Source organism: Myotis davidii, unplaced genomic scaffold (genome assembly GCF_000327345.1).
Source record: "Myotis davidii unplaced genomic scaffold, ASM32734v1 scaffold313, whole genome shotgun sequence".
Classification (NCBI taxonomy): domain Eukaryota; kingdom Metazoa; phylum Chordata; class Mammalia; order Chiroptera; family Vespertilionidae; genus Myotis; species Myotis davidii.
Window position 1 is genome coordinate 566,026 of NW_006286275.1, and position 22,229 is coordinate 588,254.

The 22,229-nt window shown below is 35.9% G+C and overlaps 1 protein-coding gene across 3 annotated transcripts in view; it reads left to right on the top strand.

The window, feature by feature from the left end:
• Positions 1 to 22,229, top strand: part of TINAG (tubulointerstitial nephritis antigen) — a 76,429-nt gene that overhangs the window by 27,291 nt on the left and 26,909 nt on the right. For all 3 annotated transcript variants that reach the window (XM_006757742.1, XM_015560048.1, XM_015560049.1), the window contains exons 5-9: positions 4,790 to 4,913; positions 8,459 to 8,609; positions 10,706 to 10,886; positions 12,370 to 12,415; positions 16,250 to 16,373. In XM_006757742.1, coding sequence (XP_006757805.1) covers positions 4,790 to 4,913; positions 8,459 to 8,609; positions 10,706 to 10,886; positions 12,370 to 12,415; positions 16,250 to 16,373 — 626 coding nt within the window. The remainder of the gene's footprint in view (positions 1 to 4,789; positions 4,914 to 8,458; positions 8,610 to 10,705; positions 10,887 to 12,369; positions 12,416 to 16,249; positions 16,374 to 22,229) is intronic.

Below are 22,229 nucleotides of genomic sequence, written 5' to 3' on the forward strand. Positions count from 1 at the left end.
GAACTGAAGCTCCCAACCGCTCCTTTTTTCTTTTTCTTTTTTTTTTTATTCTGGGCCAGCTTTAGCTCTGAGGCTTGGCTCCAGGTCTGAGGCCTCAGCTGCTGAAAGTTGGTATCTGGTTTGTTTGCGTTCTATAATTGAAACTCTGTATCAACTCCAGCTCTGAGATCCCGGGCTCTCTGAAAGCAGGTTTCTGGGGTTTTGTTTAGCTTCTATATTTGTTACAATGTTTCTTAAACTGCAGGCTCAGAGGCCAGCAAGGCAAGCGGGGAACGTTGGAGTCCTCCGTCACTGAAGCAAGCAAGCCTCATGTTAGTTTCAAGCTGCCTGGCTGCCAGCAGCCATCTTGGCTGGCAGTTAATTTGCATATCTCACTGATTAGCCACTGGGAAGGGTAGCAGTTGTATGCCAATTACCATGTTTCTCTTTTATTAGATAGGATTTTCTGATATCATAAGGCAAATAACAATGTAAGGTAATATATGCCTATTGGGCCTCAAATTGTATGGGCTTATATTTTAGGAAAAGAAATATTAAATAAGTAGTGAAAAATCTTTAAAGATCTAATAGGTGATCCTGATAAGTTGATCTGGCTTAGTGGGTTGGTAAAAATGTTTTAAATAAAAATTTTATTTTGCTTATTGTTTCTCTATTGCTCAGTGTATTGAGAAGGGTTAGTCATTTAGATTTTTTATTTTTAAACAATAATTAATAAAAGCAAAAAAATGCATCTGGTTTATTATTATTATTATTATTATTATTATTAATGTGCCCACAGAAGAAAACTGATTTTTTTAAAGGGATGAAACCTACTAGATAGATAGGTGGGTATCTTCTTATTATTACCAGGTATGTATTGAATACATCCCATACACAAAGCTCTCTGATAGGCTTTAGAATGTAGAAGGCAAATTCTAAATGACTCAATCCTGCTGGAGTATGTTTGAAGTAATGTTTATATTTTTATTGCTTCAACGGAGAAGGGAAATATCCTAGCTGTTATTAAATAGGGATTATAAAGTGATAAATCAAAATAACTGACATCTATTTTTTTGAAACTTGAGGCTACATAGTATTATACTAGTAAATGCTTAAAAGCCCACTATAAGCCAATAATAACATTGGAAGGTATGAGGATTGAATAAGAAATGTGTACAGTAGTCCCCCTTTATCCATGGGGAATATGTTCTGTGACCCCCAGTGGATGCCTGAAACTATAACTATACCAACAATAATTTATAATTTATAAATTAGGCATAGCAAGAGATTAACAAAAATAACTAACAATAAAATAGAACAATTTATGACAATATTTAATCTAATAAAAGAGAAACAAGCAAATTGACTAAACCCCAAGCTACGCTCATCAGCCAATCAGAGTGACTATATGCAAATTAACCCAACCAAGATGGTGGCTGGCAGCCACGGAGCTAGAGCAAGCAGAAGGCTTGGTTGCCCTGGTGATGGAGCAACCACAGAGCTGGAGCAAGTAGAAGGCTTGGTTGCCCTGTTGATGGCTGGCTGTGGCCTCCGCTAAAGGCAACAAAGTTTCAATTATAGAAGATAAATAAATCCAAGATACCTGAAAGCTGTGAGCTTGGGTGGCTGGGGGCTGTGGCCAGCCTGCAAAAAGCCATTAGCCCCTCACCCAGGCTGACCAGGCACCCTAGGGGACCCCCACTCTGAAGGGGCTGTGGTCAGCCTGCAAACAGCCCTCAGCCACTCACCCAGGCTGACCAGCCACCCCAGCAGGGACCTCCACCCTGAAGGGGGTCTGGCCAACCTGAAAATGGCCCTCAGTCCCTCACCCAGGCTGGCCAGGCTCCCCAGCAGGACCCCCCCCCTAATCCGGGACACGCTTCAGGGCAAACCAGCCAGCCCCCACCCATGTACCAGGCATATAATAAAAGAGTAATATGCAAATTTACCCTAACAGCAGAACAGCTGGGAATGACTGGTCACTATGACCCACAACAACCACTAGGGGGAAGACGCTCAATGCAGGAGCTGCCCCCTGGTGGTCAGTGCGCTCTCACAGAGGGAGCCCTGCTCAGCCATAAGCCAGGCTGCCAGCTGCCAGCACAGCAGCGATGGTGGGAGCCTCTCCCGCCTTCTCAGCAGCGCTAAGGATGTCTGACTGCAGCTTAGGCCTGGTCCTCGCTGGCAAGTGGACATCCCCCGAGGGCTCCTAGGCTGCCAGAGGAATGACTGACTGCCAGCTTAGGCCCGATCCCCCGGGAGTGGGCCTAAGCCAGCAGGTGGACATCCCCCCAGGGGTCCCAGACTATGAGAGGGCACAGGCTGGGCTGAGGGACCCCGGGTGCACAAATTTTTGTGCACCAGGCCTCTAGTACTCCAATAAAAGTTACGTGAATGTGGTCTCTCTATCACTAATAACTGATCTGATTACCAAGATGGCTACTAAATGACTAATGGGAGGGGCAAGTATACAGCATGGATATACTAGATAAAGGGGTGATACACAGCACAGTTAGAATGGAGCAGGACAATGCAGGATTTCATGGCTCTACTCAGAACAGCATGCAATTTAAAACTTATGAGTTGTTTATTTCTGGAATTTTCCATGTAATATTTTCCCACCATGGTTGACCTTGGGTGACCAGAATTGCAAAAAGCAAAACAACTGATAAGGATGGACTACTGTATTTCTGTCCATAAAAAGACTCCCTTGGAGAGTGGTTCAATATCTCTGAAACTATCTACTCAGAGCAATAAATTTATTCTCCAACTATAAGTTTTTGCAGTGTGGTTAATCTACTGGCTTAGTATTCTAAAATCAGCTGGATATCTGTGATACTGCTCTTCTAGTTACTATGCAGGCACTCCACTGTGATCTGTTCAATGTTTTCTGTCCTTTTCTTCTATCATCTAAACAGCAGTGTTTGTAGTAATGGAAATCAAGATTTAATAACTCTTTTTTATCAGGTAATAACAATTCTTTAAATAAAAACTGAACTTTCTCATTAAATTTTACATTTATAAATATTTTGGGGGATACATTTTCAAGCAGACATGTACATTTTCAATTTTACTGTAGTCTTTTAAAAAATATATTATTGATTTCAGAGAGGAAGGGAGAGAGAGAGAGAAAGAGAGAGAGAGAGAGAGAGAGATAGAATCATCAATGATGAGAGAGAATCATAGATTGCTGCCTGCACGCCCCCTACTGGGGATTCAGCCTGCAACCCTGACATGTGCCCTTGACCAGGAATAGAACATGGGAACCTTTCAGTTCGCAGGCCGGCACTCTATCCATTGAGCCAAACTGGCTAGGGCTACTGTAGTCTGTAAAGGTATTATATACTTATCAGAAGTAATTTTGTTTGCAAGATTTTGGATCAATGCACAATTACAAAATGTTTAAATATAGACATTTTACTTCTTTGCAAAATTTCTGTGTATTCCTAATATAGTAGGGAAATGCTAGATGGGGCATAGTGTTAAGAATTCTAGAACCTTGGTCTAGTTTCAGGGTTATCTCTTTTTTTTAAACAAACAATTTTATTGGTTTTTTACAGAGAGGAAGGGAGAGGGATAGAGAGTTAGAAACAACAATGAGAGAGAACATCGATCAGCTGCCTCCTGCACATCCCCACACCTCCTACTGGGAATGTGCCCACAACCAAGGCACATGCCCTTGACTGGAATCGAACCTGGGACCCTTCAGTCTGCAGGCCGACACTCTATCCACTGAGCCAAACCAGTTAGGGCAGGGTTATCTCTTCTTTAACTGAGAGGCCTTAGCATGGCGTTTAATTTTTAAAAATATATTTCCTCATTCATGAAATAGAATGAATAATATTTGCTCTGCTGTTAGAGCTAATGAGAAGACAAAAGAAAACGTTGAGTATTAAAATACTTTAAAAAATTTAAAGCAGACTCAAAAATGATGCATGGGTCTGCGTCACTGACTATGGATCCTGGGACAGTACTTATGTATGTATGCATAACTGATGAAAAATAATAGACAAATCCTTATTTGGTTTGAGTTCTGATTATTTATGGAAGTGAAACATCACTCTTTTGGCAAAGTTTTGGCAAAGAACAGGGCATCGTGTTTTAGATTTTCTTTGAATGACATGAACAGAGCAAGGTCTATAAAATTTAATTTGCTTTCTTGGGAAGGTAGCAGCTGAAAATTGACTCTGTCAGGACTTTAACATGTGCTCTTAAGACATAATGGTATTGTATGTTTGGCATTACACACTTCCCAAAGTCCTTTTAATCTTCAAAGGTTTTATAAATGTCAACCAATTTGTCCCACTTTTGTTTCTTAATAACTGGTGTAAAAATCATGTTCCTTTGGGTTCCAAGCATGTTAATGAATAGTTGCCACAAATTCATTGTTTCAAAATTAATTTCATGTAGAATCATACACATTCTCCAACATAGGAGAGACATAAAAGTAAACATAATTTATGAGCTCAAATTTAAATAGCACCATGCAATCTTTCACAAGGATGACCAAAGCTCTGATTTAAGATGACAAACATAATTATTGCACTGTGTGGAAACCCAGAAAAAGCATTCTGTGTATTATTGTTAGGATTTTGTACTATTATGATTCCCCACATGGAATTTCCATTTTAAACATAGGTGGATTAGAAATTGTACATAACTAATGCTTTTCAGGGATGTCATTGAGAAAACTTGAATGTACAAAATAAATACAATAACAAATGTTATAAAAGGACATGGAATTTTATTATAATGATTACCGGGGTACATTTGAAACAGCCTGACACCTCTGCCTCTTCTTCTTCCCTAGGCTCCCTTACCGGCAATAACGGATCTTCCAGAGTTTTTTGTTGCTTCTTACAAATGGCCTGGATGGACTCATGGCCCATTGGATCAAAAAAATTGTGCTGCATCATGGGCTTTTTCCACTGCAAGTAATGAAGTCATTTTAATTAATTCCTTATAAATTCTCCCTTTGACTCTAGATCCTGGGACAGTAATTAAAAGGTTTTAAAATCTAGAATGTTTAAATATTAATATTTGGTGAATTAAAATAAAATCTTATTCTTCAGAGAAAGCAACCTGAACATTATATAAAAATCCATTTTACTCTGAAAATTGGTCTGTAGGGTTTGTCTTAAATAGAGAGTAAATCAAAAGAGCAACGAAAAAAAGTTGCCTATTTGTTTGTCCTTTGATTTAAGGACAGATAGTAAGAGGAGTGTAAGGTTCCTTTTCATTCATAATATAATACTAATATATTTATATGTATGTGCATATCCTTATCATTTTAAAATTCTTTTAAAAATATTTTCAAAAATATATTAAATTGGTAAACTAATTTGATATAAAGCAAGAACAGAATGAACTGATAGTGGATTGAATGAGTTTGATTTCATTTTAGATAAAAACAAATATATAGGTTCTGAGTCCAAAGCAATATAACTGGTCTTTTAATAAAAATAACTCTCAAATTAGTGTTGCTGATCATTCAAAAGTGTAACAATACATCTTTTGTAGCGAGTTTCCTATAAGCTCAGAAGTCCAGTAAATCAACACTCAAGTTAATGCCAAGATTTGGTGTCCAAATTATCCTCAAAGGAGTGTTTGCTGTACTCCAGCAATTAAATACACTAACATAATACTTATTGGCTGCTATCAAGAAACTATGTTCTAAGCTTTAAAGGTAATTACAAAAGAGTACTTGAAGGCAGGCTAAGCACCGAGAGCATTGTGAAATAAGTACCTAGGCTCTTAGAGGAGCCAGCTCTGGAGAGGGGCATTCCTTAGGACAGGAAAGTGCTGATATTTTTGTGTGAATAACATTGCTCCACTGTGTAGGTATCAGCTAGTTTGTTCTAGAAATAATGCCAGTAGCCAAGGGCACCTCTGGAGTGGCTCCCTTTGTTTATGCTACTGCCTACTAGCTCCCTGGCTATCTGATGTTGGTCCTCACTGCAGTAGGGATCCACGTGGGGATCTCTTTAAGCCCTGTTCCGGATGGATGGGAGAGATTTAATCAGATAAATCATTTGTCATTTTGTGTTCATGTGGTTAATGTAGTACACCTCCTACGTGATATCTAAGCATTCTACTTTAACTTTAGGTTAGACCAGTATTTCTGAAGGTGTCTTAGGACGGATGTCAGTGGTGAAATGCTGAGAGTAAACATGCTAGGCTGATTTAGACAGTGTGTTTGGGGTCCCTAGGTCACAGACCCACAGAAGGCCTCAGTACAGGACTAAGTCTGCATTTGTCCCCAAAACAATGGAGAGAGGGTTTTCAGCACATTCTGGATTTTAGAGGACAGTTTTGTGTCCTGTGTGTTCCACATGGAAAACCAGGCTGATGATATAATTTTTTTAATGTGTTAAGAAAAGAAAAGAAGAAATTAGGTTCTTGTGAAGATCTAGAAAATTCTATCAGAAAGTAGTAGTTAAAAATGACAAAAATTGTGTTTAAAAGAAGCTGTAAAATGGAATAAATAAGACATTAAAATATTTACATATATAAATCAGTAGTTATTTAGTCAAATAAAATTCCAGCAAGATGTCAGAGGCTGAAGATGTGAAGGAGTTGGAAATGGTGGGGATGATACAAGTCAAATTTGGAGACAGAATAAAATAAGTAGAGAAAATAATAGTGTGTGTCTCAAAGGTAAAGCCCAATAAAAGTCTTCAAACAGAGTGAAAAACAATTTGTCGAACTGAGTCATTCTTTAATCTTCTGACCTTTTCTAAGTATTTCTAGTAAATTTGGATCAAACCTTCAGTGAGATTCAGAAATGTCTACATAAGAGCAACATATTGCATACCATCTGAACTTAAAATATTTGTCCTTTAGTTGAAATCTCCAGATTCATGGGGCAAGGAATCTTATAGGTCAACTTTTTTAAGTCTTTGGTTTTATAAGAGGCACATATAGATAAAGTGATTCACCCAGAGCCGAAAGCCAAGCAAAAGCTACCATTGAAGTCAAGTTTCTGACTTCTTGAATATTCTTTTCTCTACATTGTAAAGTATATTCTGAGCCAAAGATTTCAAAAAATTATATTTGATTCTGAACCCTTGTACTGAAAGTCAAAGCATCAAAGGCTTTCTATTTTCTTTTATGAAGTAGGGAACTATTTTCTTGAGGATAGCAGAGAAGGTAGTATAATGTTATTTGTTCCTATGAAGTATATCCTAACACAATAATAGTTGGGAACACATATTGAGCAACTGAAATGTGCCAGCAATTTTACTATGGAGATGTACATATGCTATAGTTACATAAAAGCCATGTATGTACAGAAATGTATATGTAAATGAATCATTTCAAAATAAATTATTTTAGAATAATTCTAAGTTGGCATTTTGAAGGGTTCTAGTACCCAGTTTTAATGAGCAGAAATGATAACTTTTTCTGAGAAAATTAGATGGTTAGAAGAAAGGCTATGGCTCTGCTGCCTTCTATTAAAAGTAAAAGATTGAACATAGACTGAGACTATACTAGGCAACAACAAACAATGTGTGCCAAAATGGCATCCTCCCCAATTACTTTCATGATCTCATTACTCATATTAGTTTATCATGGTAGCATGATCAAATGAAAACATGTATAGTTTTCTGGTACTGGTTGATTAGTTATGACTCTCTGTGTCTTATCATATATTACATCTGTCATTTAGTAGGTGGTCAATAAATATGTATTGGGAAAAGGGATAAATTGATTCATGATGGCCAAGCTAGGAAATTATTTAAACAGAAGACTAAGTTTCAATAATAAAAGGCATATATATATATATATATATATATATATATATGAATTCCACATCTACTGAAATAAGATTAGGATCATGATTTTTGAGAATATTACAAGCATAAAAGTGTGCTGTGTAGCTTTTAGATATTTTATCAGATAGAGTCATATTAGTCTGGATTAATTTAAGAATGGTCTTATAGACAGTTAAACTAGATACCAGTTAAAAAACCCAGAAATTTGATTTATTCCACTATATCAGATTAACATAGATGAATTTCCAATTAATATTTCTATAATCAGTTTTTCTGATTTCCTTAGTTTAGTTACATTCATTTCAAAAATATATAATTATCCATAACTATACTTAAGATACTGTTCTAGGTGCAGGGTATACAAATGTCAGTAACGTACAGCCTTGGTCCACAAGGAGTTTCATTTGACAGATTTCTTAATGAAGAATTCAGAAGTATATAGAACATGCAAGAAACAAGGAACTAGAAAAGTCTTTGAAGTTGATAAGACAATGGGGCAATACCAAAATCACATAAAACTTATGGCTGAAATTATGACACAGTGAACTTATTGGAATACATAAATATATTAACACAATTTTGCCTTAATTTTAAATTACATAAATTTTAGAAGACTAGTTTAGTCTTCAAATTAAAAAGGGTATGTAAATTATTAGAAATCCCATGTGCCATTTGAATATTAATCAATGTTTTATTTGAAACAGGTGTGGCTGCTGACCGAATAGCAATTCAGTCTAAGGGCCGATACACAGCCAATCTGTCTCCTCAGAATTTGATTTCTTGCTGTCCCAAGAATCGCCATGGATGCAACAGTGGAAGCATCGATAGGGCTTGGTGGTACCTGAGAAAACGTGGGTAAATAGCTGCCCAACATATATTTCTAGAATTCTTATGAGGGCTACTTAAGGTTAGAATAAGAAAAAAATTATGGTTCAAATTTTTTACGCAAAATGTACAAATATATATGATACATCTATATAAATGTATGCTATATTTGGTATCTGCTGAGTTTATAAACTATTAGAAACAATTATTTGAAGAATGTATGCTTTCTAGCTAAATTAGTAGAAAGACTCAAATAAGCATTGCCTTCTTTGTTGCTCTGAGCCAAATGGAGAGAGAGAGTAATTGATATCACTGATACATCTGTTGAACCTTTCAGTTACCCAGGTAGATGAATTGATGTCAGATAAATTAGGTTTAGAATCAGATGAATAAAATAAAGAAGTAATTTACAATTGCCTCTATTCATCAATATCATTAATTGTCTCCATTCCATTTGATGAAGAAAGACAGTTTGCATTTTTACTCTCATGTATCCTGATAACCTACTTTGAGAGCTCATCTACTTAAGAGCTGAATTATTTGGCTACGTAAACTGCAGGTGATATCTAGTAGTAGACATATGTGCTGCTCACCTTTTTCCCCTCATTCACTGAGTACTCTGGACCTGCTATATAACACATACATACAATATATGCTCTGAAAGAGTGGGGGTCAGATATTGAGGAGTGGCAAAAAATTTCTTTTAAAAATTTCTTTTCACATGTTTTGCCTAATAAGATAGTGCTTAGAATGGACTAATGGACTACTTGGGCTGATACTAGTCTGATGCATGAGTGCTTGTTTGGCTTCTGTTTTGTATTATAATAAAAATTACAGTCTTTTAGGGGGTTAAAATATAAATGATCATTGAGACCCAATTAAATCTCATTGTGTTAGTCTGCTTAGGTTAACATAACAAAATACCATAGACTGGGTATCTTAGACAATAAGCATTAATTTCTCAGAGTTCTGGAGACTGAGAAGCCCAAGATCAAAGTGTAGCCAATTCAGTTTTTGGAGAGAGCCCTCCTCCTGGCTTACCTTCTCACTATGTTTTCAAAGGGGAGAGAGAGAGAGAGAGAGAGAGAGATCTCCTGTCTGCTCCTCTTCTTATATAAACACTAATCCCATTATGAACCCCACTCTGTTCACCTCTTTTATAGCTGATTATATCTGGAAGGTCCCATCTCCAAATACCATCAAATTGGGGATTAGGGCTTTAATAGGTGAATTTGGGGGAACACAATTCAGTGGATTGCACTCATTATCCCATTTAATACAAGTTGTCTTTTTGAAGTGGTTAGGTTTTTAATGGCTTTGCTTTCATTACTCTCTTTGCCCATATTTCCTTAATCTATTGAACACTATTGCATTTTCTTGAACTAAACTGATTTATACTTATATGGCCAATTCAACATTGAATATCTATAAAACCAATTGTTTTATTTTTCTTACCATCTGTTTCTTTAATCAATGAATTATGTTAGATTTGGAGCCAAATAATTTGTACTTTTTTATGTTCAGTTTCAAAATTAGAGATGATTAAAATTGTTTTCTTTATCTTTTGTGTAATTCAGATAACTTTCTACTTTATTAACTTTAAAAATTATATTAGCATATACTATTTCTTCAAAGTATCATGAGCCACAAATAATAGTTGAAGTCTTATGAGAAGTTACCTATAACTTAATAAAAATGTAAAAATACCCTTACATAAACATATACTTTATCAGACTACCCCATCTAAATATAATAAAATTTATTGTCTTTTTTTACATTAAACTTGGCTCTTTTGCATTATAATTATAGATGCAGAATGAAGTAATTCCCCTATTAATATCACCACAGATTTTATTGACAGTCACTTTTCATCCTTGGGAAATTCTGTAATGTAGGTAGAGTTATTTATTAAAGTGGATTGAAGCAAGATTTTTAAAAGTATAATGAAGAAAAAAGGGGGGCAGGGGAGAGTGTAATGTCACTGAACTGCTCTTTCAGAATCAGTCAACATTTTGAAAGTTACACATGTAAGCATCAGAATGTTTATTTCAGTAAAGTTGCACATAGATAGGGTGTTACAGCATTTTCCTAAGTATTACGCTTACTTCTTTGCTTGTTCCTAATAGACTGGTATCCCATGCATGCTATCCGCTTTTCAAGGACCAAAATGCTACCAATAATGCCTGTGCCATGGCAAGTAGGTCTGATGGGCGGGGAAAACGGCATGCCACAAAGCCATGTCCCAACAACATTGAGAAATCTAATAGGATCTACCAATGTTCTCCTCCATACAGAGTCTCTTCTAATGTAAGTCTGAATGTCAAGAATTAACAGTGGTTTACTTGCTCAAAAAATATATATAGCTCTACTGTTATTAAAGCTATTTAAAAACTATTTAAACCTATACATTTTAAGATAATGCTATGTTTTCAGGTATAATTTCTGATATTTTTAAGGTGACCATTAAAAATTTCCAGTTTGGGTATGATTTCTGATCTTTATAATGTGAGCAGTATAGATGATAGACTTACATTTAAAAATGCCCATGGAAATAGAGTTTTTAAATTATGTTTTAATTACTTAATATACGTGACAAGCAAAAACTAAATTAAACCTTTCTTACTGACTTTTTATTTATGGTCGTAGCTCATTTTATCAATTCTTTGCCTTACTCCACAAAATAATTAAAGTAGGCATAGCTGTAATGGGCAAAAGATGCCCTTGGATTCTAGTTTTCCTGATAACAGCACTGGCAAATTTTATTCTATTGTATCAGTATTATCCAGACCTTCTCACTTTCAGAATATCTCACCTTCACTGTCTTTCAGTTACCTGTGAAATACAGTCCAATATTCTTACCACGACATACAGGCTTTCATGATTTGGTTCTGACCTGCTGCTTTTACAGCCTTTTGTCTGGCCAGCATCTACCCCTCCACCCACTCATACTGCTCCTGATATAAGGACTACTGTCTGCTTCCTAGATGCACCATGCTCATTTATGCTTCTCTACTTAGCCAAATGGTTATTCCTCTTACTCAAATCGTTTTCCCACCTATTTCCATTTGGTAAAATCCCACATACTAGGTATGTGTCAAGGTCCAGGTCAAAACTTTACCTTCTCTGTGAGATTTTCTTGACTCCTAGGTAGGATTAATTTCCCTTTCTTGTTTGCATCTATAGCACTTTGAGCTTGTCTCTGTAACTGAACTTATCATTTATGTTGCTGTCTCATCTACCAAAATGTAAATGCATTGAGGATAGATTCAGGGACAATATTTGTTTCTATTCTGGGTTTTGGTGCTATGTGCTCTGTGACATTTGTGAATAGATCAACGGATGAATGAATAATCTGGTTCTTTACTGAGGGCTGCATTACACAGTGGGTAGCAAGGTTTGTCTGTTAAATCTGCACTGAGGAACTCCACTGAACATGAATCTGGAATCGCTCCTGTGATCAAAAGAATGGAAACAGCATTAAAAGCCAATGATTAAACATGGTTTTAACTTAATTTTTGTGACCATAAAAAATAATTATTTTCTCTCCATTCCAACATTATTGTCAGTGTTACAGTCAATGAAATAAATGGGTGCATGTTGTTTTTAGCAACTTTATCAATGGGGCATCTCACATGTGAGTATTTCAAAGCTTGATTAATGGCAGGTGGTCCAGGCACATTGGATTGTATACCTCCTAGATTGATTGTACAACACCTGACATTATATACCAGACAATGGGGTTAGAATGCTCTGATAACAATAAAATGCTCATTGATAATTCTCCTTCTAGGAAACTGAAATAATGAAAGAAATCATACACAATGGACCAGTTCAAGGTATGCTTGGATGAAATATGGCTGTGTGTTATTTATTCCTTTAATAAAGAACATTACAGTTTAGCTCATGCAAAAAGAGCTTAATAAAAAGAAGAAAATTTTTACTTTTAGGGTGTTCATAAGGGTTCATCAGTTCTAAGGTCAGGGAAATCATGGGAAATATGCTCATTTAATAACTTCATTAGTTGTCATTTTATTTAAAAAATAGATTCATCCATAAATTTAATTCTTAAATATTAATGACACATTTGATGAAAGTCTGATAAATCTTTCCAACATGATTATGAACCAAGGAGACAGTCAAACATAAAATGCTAAGTGATGGAGCTCATTTAATTGTTCAGTCCTATTTAAAATTCATACATAGTATTAGAAATTTTCTCACCTTCAGCTTAAATGGGTCAGGAAATGGATTAAAAAAATCAAGGTTTAGCAATAGAAATAAAGTAGATACACTTATTTTTCTATAAACTCAAAACAAATCAAATAAGCCAGTAGGATTTTGTGTTTTATAAAAGGCTTTCTATTTTGATCAATTTGTGTTACAGATAGTAAGCAGTAAATAAAATTACTGTACATTGACTTTGGTTTTAAGATATCATCTCTGATACAGTTTCTCTGCTTACCTATTGAGTTTTATTTTTCGCCAATGGCATAGCTAAAGATACATTCACAGTGTATATTCTCTGTAATAAATTGCTTTGAGAGGCATGAAGAACATATCTAGTGAGATCTGAAGTGGAAATATAGGTTGTGAACAATAAAAGTCCCCAAAGATATTATCAATGTACTGGGATGAAGCAAATACATTAAACCAAAGCTTAAATTTAAAATATTTGATATACACCTAAGGAACTATTGGCCAGTTCTTGTTTTTGTTAATGGTGACCTGATTAGTATTGATTCAATATCTAGCAGGCACCATAGATTTTAAAATTATGTTGGAGTAATTTGTATTGATTGTTATCACCACTTACTACTTATTGAGAAACTGAAGCTTCCACTAAACATATCCTGGGACATGTTTTAGTTTTTAAAATCCTTGGGTCTTAAGCAAAACCTGAAACAAATGAATAGAAAAAAAATTTTTCTTTACAATTGTGTCATTTTGGTTGGCTCTTCTAAGAGAAGGGCAATACATGTATAATTTACATATATTAAGTAAGTGGAGTTTGTGTGACAAATTTGAAGAGCAGAGGCATTTAAAATCAAGGATGCACTTAAAAATAAAACTTTGACATTGGCTACTTAAATGACGTTAGGCAAGTTACTTAACCATCTCTGAATCTTCAGATCTAGTTACCATCATAAGTTCTCTCTCTATGTCAAAAAAAAAATTGGGATCATAATTATTTAAAACAGAACACCTTAGGTTTCTTATATGGTCATACAGTTAAATGTTCATAAATTTCACACAACAAATCAAAAGTAAAGAGGTAAAATTTCAAAGTAATAAAATTGAAAGGCAGAGTATTGAACTCCCATTGAACAAATGTTTGTTGAGAAGCTCTCTCCTGCCAGCCTGAGCCGGGAGTGAAAGAGCACAGTGAAGGAAAGCTTCATCCTGCCCTCAAGCATATGACAATTCTGCATAAGTTTGCTGCAGGTTCAAAATAAAATCGTTAGATGTTTGTGGGTTCATCAAATCTGTTTTGGTGTCAGGAATGGAAGAAAGGAGCTGCCTCCATGTTCATTTTGATGGCTTTCTTTAGTTGGCTGTGTTTTTTCTGCAATGAAGAATATTTTATTCATGATGGTTAACAGAGTTTGGAAAAGTTACAGAAGCTAATCCTATATCCTATGTAATAAAAACCTACTATGCTAAGTGTTCAACCTTTCAACCAGTTGCTATGATGTGCACTGACCACCAGGGGGCAGATGCTCTGACCTGTAGGTTAGCTTGCTGCTGGGGTCTGGCCGATTGAGACTAGGCAAGATGAGCCTGATAAGTCCTGGAGCCCTCCCACAGTCCCTTCCCAGCTGGCCAATCTCCCACATTCCCTCCCTGGCCTCTAAAGGAGCCCTCCCACAGTCCCTTCCCAGCTGGCCAATCTCCGCCCTGGCCTAAAGGAGCCCTCCCACAGTCCCTTCCCAGCTGGCCAATCTCCCACATTCCCTCCCGGGCCTCTAAAATATTTCTTCTAATTAATTTCCTTCCAATGTGCACAAATCCGTGCACTGGGCCTCTAGTGGTTCTATAAAAAAGGAAAAAAGTTTACAATATCTTCCCATTTTTATAAATGCTAATTAACTCATCTTGCTATAGATGCAAAGTGATGTCTACCCATCGTTGCATTTCCCCACAGTCTCAATAAAACAGGATATAAAATGCAACAGAATGCTGACTAAATAACACTGTGTGCATTTTTCTACAATATGTAGAATGAAAAATAAGTTTAGGTTATGGAAATAGAACAAAAGCAAAGATCTGCATAGAGCACAGTTATATAAATTCTTAAAAACTTATGGGAATGTTTTTTAAAGTCGATAAAGAAAATTTAACATCTTTTGAGAAAAGGCATGGAATATTAAAAATAGAATAAAAATGGAACATTAAAAAGTGATATTTGACCTTGGAATAGAAGCTTCATGTTAGTAGCTATCAAATGCTTATGTTATGTAAAATGCATGTCAAACTAAGATAGACAAGCAGGGTACATAGTTATGAAGGGGCTTATCAATCTTCCCCAACTAAAAATATTTTCAGTTCACATCTTCTAGAAGTTTAAAGTCTTTATTCTGAATTTCCCAAGCCCTTCAACAAAGCCCACAATACAGAAAAGAAGTAATCTAGGTGAGGAAATGAAGGAGAGCTTTATAAAGCATAAGCTCTCACTTTCTAAAGAATACAGCATTGGCTCAGCTCTCCAGAGCTGGGAGGCTGGGATCTTGTCAGAATATTCTTTTGCCAAGGGTTTGCTTTCTATTCAAGCTCACCAAGGAAAGATTTGTATTTATTTCTAAGGATTAAGGACAATTACTTTAAGCCCGGTTTGCTGGGCTCACTCGGTGCTGCTAGCTTAATTAGAGTTGTAAGAGGCTTGTGGTGAAGCATAAGGTTAATGGAGAAATCGCAAATCACTAGCCAAGTGCCGAGGCCCTTCACTGCAAAGACTCAATTCCTCGTAATAGTGCCTCTGTCAGTTAAGAATACCTGGTGTTTTAAAGGTATAATGTGAATTTAAGTAACACTCAAACAGCTAAAAGTTGTTCTTAGAAGAAGAAAATATTGCAGACACATGTAAATGAAATCATAGGGCACTTGTCTTTCTCTGACTGGCTTATTTCACTTCGCATAATATTCTCCAGGTTAACTAACAAACAAAATAGAAACAGACTCATAGATACAGAGAACAGACTGACTACTGTCAGAGGGGAGGCGGGGAGGGTTGCCTTGCGAAAAAGGTGAAGGGATTAAGCAAAAAAACAAAATGAGCAAACAAACTAAAAACCAAACTCATGGACAGTCCACAGAATGGTGATACCAGAAGGAAAGGGGTTGCGGGGAGGCAGAGGATAAATGGTGATGGAGGGAGACTTGAATTGGGTTGGTGAACACACAGTACAATATGCAGATGATAAATTATGGAATTGTGCACCTGAAACCTGTATAATTTTATTAACCAATGTCATCCCAATAAGTTCAACAATAACAAAAAAATATATTGCAACCAATTAAATTAAGCAGGAATCAAAATTAGCCTGTATTACAAGATTGCTTCTTAAATTCTATTCCTGGCAATTTACCCATTGGTTGTTTTGTGAGAATTTCTGGAGGTTTATAAAGTTAATGTTTTTAACTGTGTCATTTTTTCCTATTGGGTTTTATTTTAGCCATAATGCAAGTCCATGAGGATTTCTTCCATTATAAGTCGGGGATATATAGACATGTGACCAGTGCAAATGAAGAATCAGAAAAATATCGAAAGTTTCGGACACATGCAGTCAAACTCACTGGGTAAGGCAATTCTTAAAAATCTTTATTTAACACTTTTTTAAAAAGAAACTAAAAGAAAGTGTTTGTAGTGCATTTTGGTACCAAAATTCCGCTTTGTATTGAGAGAGTCTGATATAAATTAAAAATTATCTAAGCCTTAATAATCCTTAGTTATTATTTTAAAATTGAGTGAAAAGGTAACTTAAAATTCTGTTAAAAAATAAAATGGCCATTTCCTGTCTCTAACCTATTAGCAATGTGTCTTAAGAATCTGTTCCAAGGGCCAAAACCGGTTTGGCTCAGTGGATAGAGCGTCGGTTTGCGGACGGAAAGGTCCCAGGTTCCATTCCGGTCAAGGGCATATACCTGGGCTGCGGGCACATCCCCAGTGGGAGATGTGCAGGAGGCGGCTGATCGATGTTTCTCTCTCATCGATATTTCTAACTCTCTATCTCTCTCCCTTCCTCTCTGTAAAAAAATCAATAAAATATATTTTTTTAAAAAAAGAATCTGTTCCAAGGGCAAGAGAGATATATTATTGCAAGTCTGTTCTCATAATGTCTCACTCCAATTCAAATGAAATGCTACTGATTTTGGGAATTGTTTTGTTTCCAACCCAAACCCTCACTTTTCTCATCTGATTGAACCCACACACAAGCAACCTCTGCTACAACCAAATCATTACTTTCTCCTTCTTGATCTTTGAAACTCTCTGAGTCAATTCCAAGGTATGTAGAACAGTTATCCTCTATGATGTCTCTTTAAACATCATACCTCCCTTATTTGAAATACTCCGGTATTTCCACTATAAAATTACATTTTATTGAATGTAAGAAATTACTGATTATGGCTTTTCTGGATTTCATGGATGTGAAAATATGTGCATCTTAGAATTGAAATACATTTCAAGTTAATGTAGAATAGGTAATTTCGCTATTCAGTGATAACGTGGCTCAAGAATTTGGAGTAATTTTATATGTCTCCTAATTATATAGCTGTAGAGAAAGATGGCTAGATAAATCACTAGATGTATTTAACAGGAAAATGAGATGCTAAAGTATTTAAAATTTTATGACAAAAAGTTTGCTAAATTTTTCATCAACAGTATATAAGAATACCAATTTTTCAATATTCTTTTAATCACTGGGTATTTTACTTTTACTTTAAGTCATATTAAACTCCCCCCAAATCATTATTAACAGGTGGTGAAATCATATCATGTAAGTCTCTCTCTCTCTCTCTCTCTCCTCCTGAAAAGTTAGGGACAAACAAAAAATAGAAAGATAATAAGGGATAGTGGCATTTTAAAATACTAATATTCAGATTTATTTTACTTGAATTTAAGACAAGAGATGCTAGTTTCTAAAAGAACATTTTATTCTTAAAAGAAAATTATAGTAAAAATTAGTGGTTGGAGTAATAATCCATTTTTAACTTCATATTTCAATTTCAGGTTATATTGATTTATTAACAGACAAGATGAAGAAATTCCTCATTCTTCCACTTTTTCTACCTCACCTCCTCTCATATACCTTATATGTGTTAGTAATATTATTTTTACATATCAAAGGATTACAAAATTTGCATTCTTCTCTGAAACCATAATATACATAGTTTATAATTTCTTATATATTAATAAAGTCAATGATAAGCAAATACTGATGCTCACTTTTCTGTTCTTGAATTTAATTTTCATTATTTATTTTATTTTTAATCAAGACAGGATCTTATGCCTGTGGTACCTAATTTCTTTCACATTTGTGAAAGTGTTTGTTTTATTTTTATTCAGGAATAACTTTAATAAGTATAAAATCCTGGGATTTTAGAACCTTTAAAACTTTCTAAATAGTGCTCCAGAGTTTCTGGCATTGAGTTTTCCTGCAGAAAAATCTCTGGCCATCCAGATGTTTTGTCTCCTTATAAGTGACATAATCTTTTCTACTCAAATACATATATTAATCTTTCTTTTTTCTTGAATTAGCTTTATTCACTTTTTTAAAAAAGTATATATTATACATATGCTGGATCATCTATATCTGTGTTAATATTTTAATATTACTTATAATTCTTTATTATTTCATTGTGTATGATTTTCTCTACTTGGTCCCATCTATCTCTGAATATTTATTGTAGCATTTGGCATTCATTCTCCAAAGGGCTTTTGCCTCTGAAATGTTTTTTTTCATTTTTTCTCTTCCCTTTCTTTTGGTTGTCTTTTAAGGTCTTCTTTGAGTCTATGTCTGACTTCTCCAGTTTCCCTGAATAGTTCCTTTTGAGCTGTATAGTATTCATGTGTCTTTTGCCTGACTTTAAAAAAACAAAACAAAACACTATTACCCTAGTGCAGTGGTTCTCAACCTTCCTAATGCCACGACCCTTTAATACAGTTCCTCATGTTGTGGTGACCCCCAACCATAAAATTACTTTCGTTGCTACTTCATAACTGTAATTTTGCTACTGTTATGAATCGTAATGTAAATATCTGATATGCAGAATGTATTTTCATTGTTACAAATTGAACATAATTGAAGCATAGTGATTAATCACAAAAAATATGTAATTATATATGTGTTTTCCAATGGTCTTAGGCAACCCCTGTGAAAGGGTTGTTTGACCCCAAAGGGGTCACGACCCACAGGTTGGCGACCCACAAGTTGAGAACTCCTGCCCTAGTGGGTTTTGCTCAGTGGATAGAGCATTGACCTGGGGACCTAAGGGCCCCAGGTTCAATTTTGGTCAAGGGCATGTACCTAGGTTGCAGGCTCCTGGTCTGAGCATGTGCAGGAGGCAACCAATTGAAGTGTTTCTCTCACATCTGTATTTCTCCCTGTCTTTCCCTTTCTCTTCCATTCTCTCTAAAAATAAATGGAAAAATATCCTCCAATGAGGATTGAAAAACATAAAAAGAAATTTAATCTCTAATCTATGCATTTTACTCTCTATCACTTCCTCCTTCCAGTCCACTCCCTCTACTACTTTGACCTCAACTGTCCTTCAGTCACATACATACTTTCAATAAATCATTCCATTCAATCTGACCACCACTTAACTGTCTCTCTTCTGCTTGATGGCCACTCCCTTTGTTATTTAGTTAAAAATCTGTGGTGATTCATTATAATCACTTACACACGCCCTGGACTCCTCTGCCCTTGCTTGATTCATCATATTGGCTTAGCAAAATCTCAAATCTGGTTAAATTAAAATCAGCCTGTTTTGTACCTGTAGTTGTGCATCTGAACACAGCCAGAAAAAGTGATAAGTGTGCTGGTTTCACTTTTATTTATAACCACAAATTTCAAGTAGTTGCTTAATACTGCCCGACAATTATATTCTGGATTTTTATTCTGTTTACTGTCCCATTCCAGGTGATTATCTCAAAACCTTTTTTTTTTGTCTTGAATCCCCAATATCTCTACCCCCCTGCTCTTAGTTGATAATCTTGAATCCTATTTCACCAAAATAAATTAAAGCCATCAGAAATAACTCCAAGTATCATTCATACCACCGCTCAGCATGCACTCTCTCATATTCTTCCTTCTACTTGTTACATACGTGAAGCACCATGCTCCTACCTAAATCTCCCCTTCTGTAGTGTGGACACCAACCTTCTTCACTATTTAAGAATGTGCAGAAGCAATTTCCCTTTCTCTACTTTATAATCAGCCTTTTCTACCAACATACATGCATGCCATTATATCTCAGATACTATGATGATAAAAACTTTCCCTTGACTCTGCTTCTCCACACTCCATTCATGGTCTTTTCTTACAGCAAACTCCTTGCATGATTTGTCTGTCCTTAATTTCTTCAATGTTGTTCCACCCATTTTTTCTTAAACCTCTCCAAACACTTTTATTTCCCTGCTCCTGTTCATAAAAATATTTATTTCAAGGTTATTAATGACCTCCACATTGTGATAGTCATTGGTCAGAATGCACACCTGCCCATCATTTCCTGCTGGTTTTTCTTTTCTGGCTATGACTTTTCAGTGTTCTTTGCTAGTTTTTCCCCCTCCCTGTACTTGTATACTTCTTAATGTTAGAGTGTCCATACTCAGTTTTAGGTCTTTTCTCCCTTCTATTCTCACTCATTCTCTGATGAACTCATTAGTCTCTGAGCTCATCTCGGCTTTGAGAACCATCTAAACCTGACACAAACTGGATTTACTAGTATATCTCCCACCCAGATCTCTCTCCTGAACTCTAGACTTATGCATCCCATGGCCTTCTTGACATCCCCATGTAGAGGATGAATCAAATTCAGCACTTCCAAACTCAACTCCTGATTCCTGCCTTTACACCTGCTAAACAACACCAACTTTCTCCATCTTAGTTGATGACAACATCCTTCCATATGCTCTGGCTGAAAACCTGAAAATTATCCTTAAAATTCCTTTCCTTGAAACTCACTTTCAATGTGTGAGAAACTGTTATTTCAACTTATATCCAGAATCTAACCATTTTTTACTGTTCAAACTACCACAACTCTTGCCTGACCTACCATTACCCAATATTTTGTACATGGACTACTTAAGTAGCTTCTAACTGGTCTTCCTTCATTTGTATTTGCCCTCAAAAGTCTATTACCAACAGAGAAACGAAAGTGTTCCTTTTATAACACTAGTCAGATCTTATTACTTCTTTACTCAGAACCACACACTACTTCCCCAGTTCCATGGGAGCAAAACCCAAAGTCTTTACAATGGCCTACAAAGGCCTGCATGGTCTGAGGACTCCCCCACCTGCCTGCCTGCACCCTCAGCAATGTTCTGATCTCAATTTCTGCTATCTGTGCCTGTTCTTCCTGCTTTAGTTCCTTTAATGTTTCAGGAACCCACACATCTGGGACTTTCTCTGTGGTTAAAATGCTCTTTCAGACATCTGATTTCTTAGTTTCTGTGCTTTCATTGAGTATTTATTCAGATCTAATCTGTTCAGTGTAGCTACCCTGTCTTATTTAATACTGCTAACTATCCTCTCTTCCAGAATGTCTGATCCCTCTTACATGATCTATTAATTTTTATAACAATTATTACTTTCTAATGCTTAATTTATTAGCTTTGTAGTATGTTAATAGTATATTGTCTTTCCTCCCTACTAGATTGAAGCTCCATGAGGGCAGGCATCTGTAATATTCACTGATGTAGCCACACCACCTAATACAATGCTGATCTATAAAATACTTACTGCTTTCTCTAGTCAAAGAATAAACTTTTTAGCAGATGTTCTATGCTAGTACTCATTTGGTACTATTCTTTAAATGGGTCAGCTTTTTGGTGAAAAATAGAGTAAGCAGAAGTTGGAGGAGAGAGCTGAAGCACTCCGCAGCTTTGATTGAAGTGTGCAATTCTTGGGACCCATTCTGGCCAAATCAACTCTTCCCTTCGTGCATAGCTGGAGCATTTGGTGGGACTCATAATACAGCCTTTGCAGGTATCTTTGCTGTCATATGCGATTCTTTGCCTTTCTTTTCTGCTTCACCTTGCTTTATCTTTCAACCATTGCCCCTGGATGGTTGGCCACGACTCTGGCAGTCTAGTGGACTTCCAGTGTGATTTCTTCCTCAGCAGAACTCCGATGGGTTGTATGGGAACAGACCGACATAGTTTGATTGCTGTGCACCTGCTATTGGCCCTCATTAGGGGATATTCCTGGACTGTCTTATATACTTTTAAGGGCAAACTTCTCCTATTCAGGTTGAAGATAGAGGGGAAGGATTTTACTGTTGTTTCTCAGCATCTACTCTTGCTTTGGTAGAGAACAAACTGTATTTTTCTGTTATTCCTCAGTTGTTATTTGGGATTACAGCTGTTTGCCTGGTTCACGAATGATAGAAAGTATTGAGGTTTTACATTTGGGTTTTTATTTTTTAAATTCT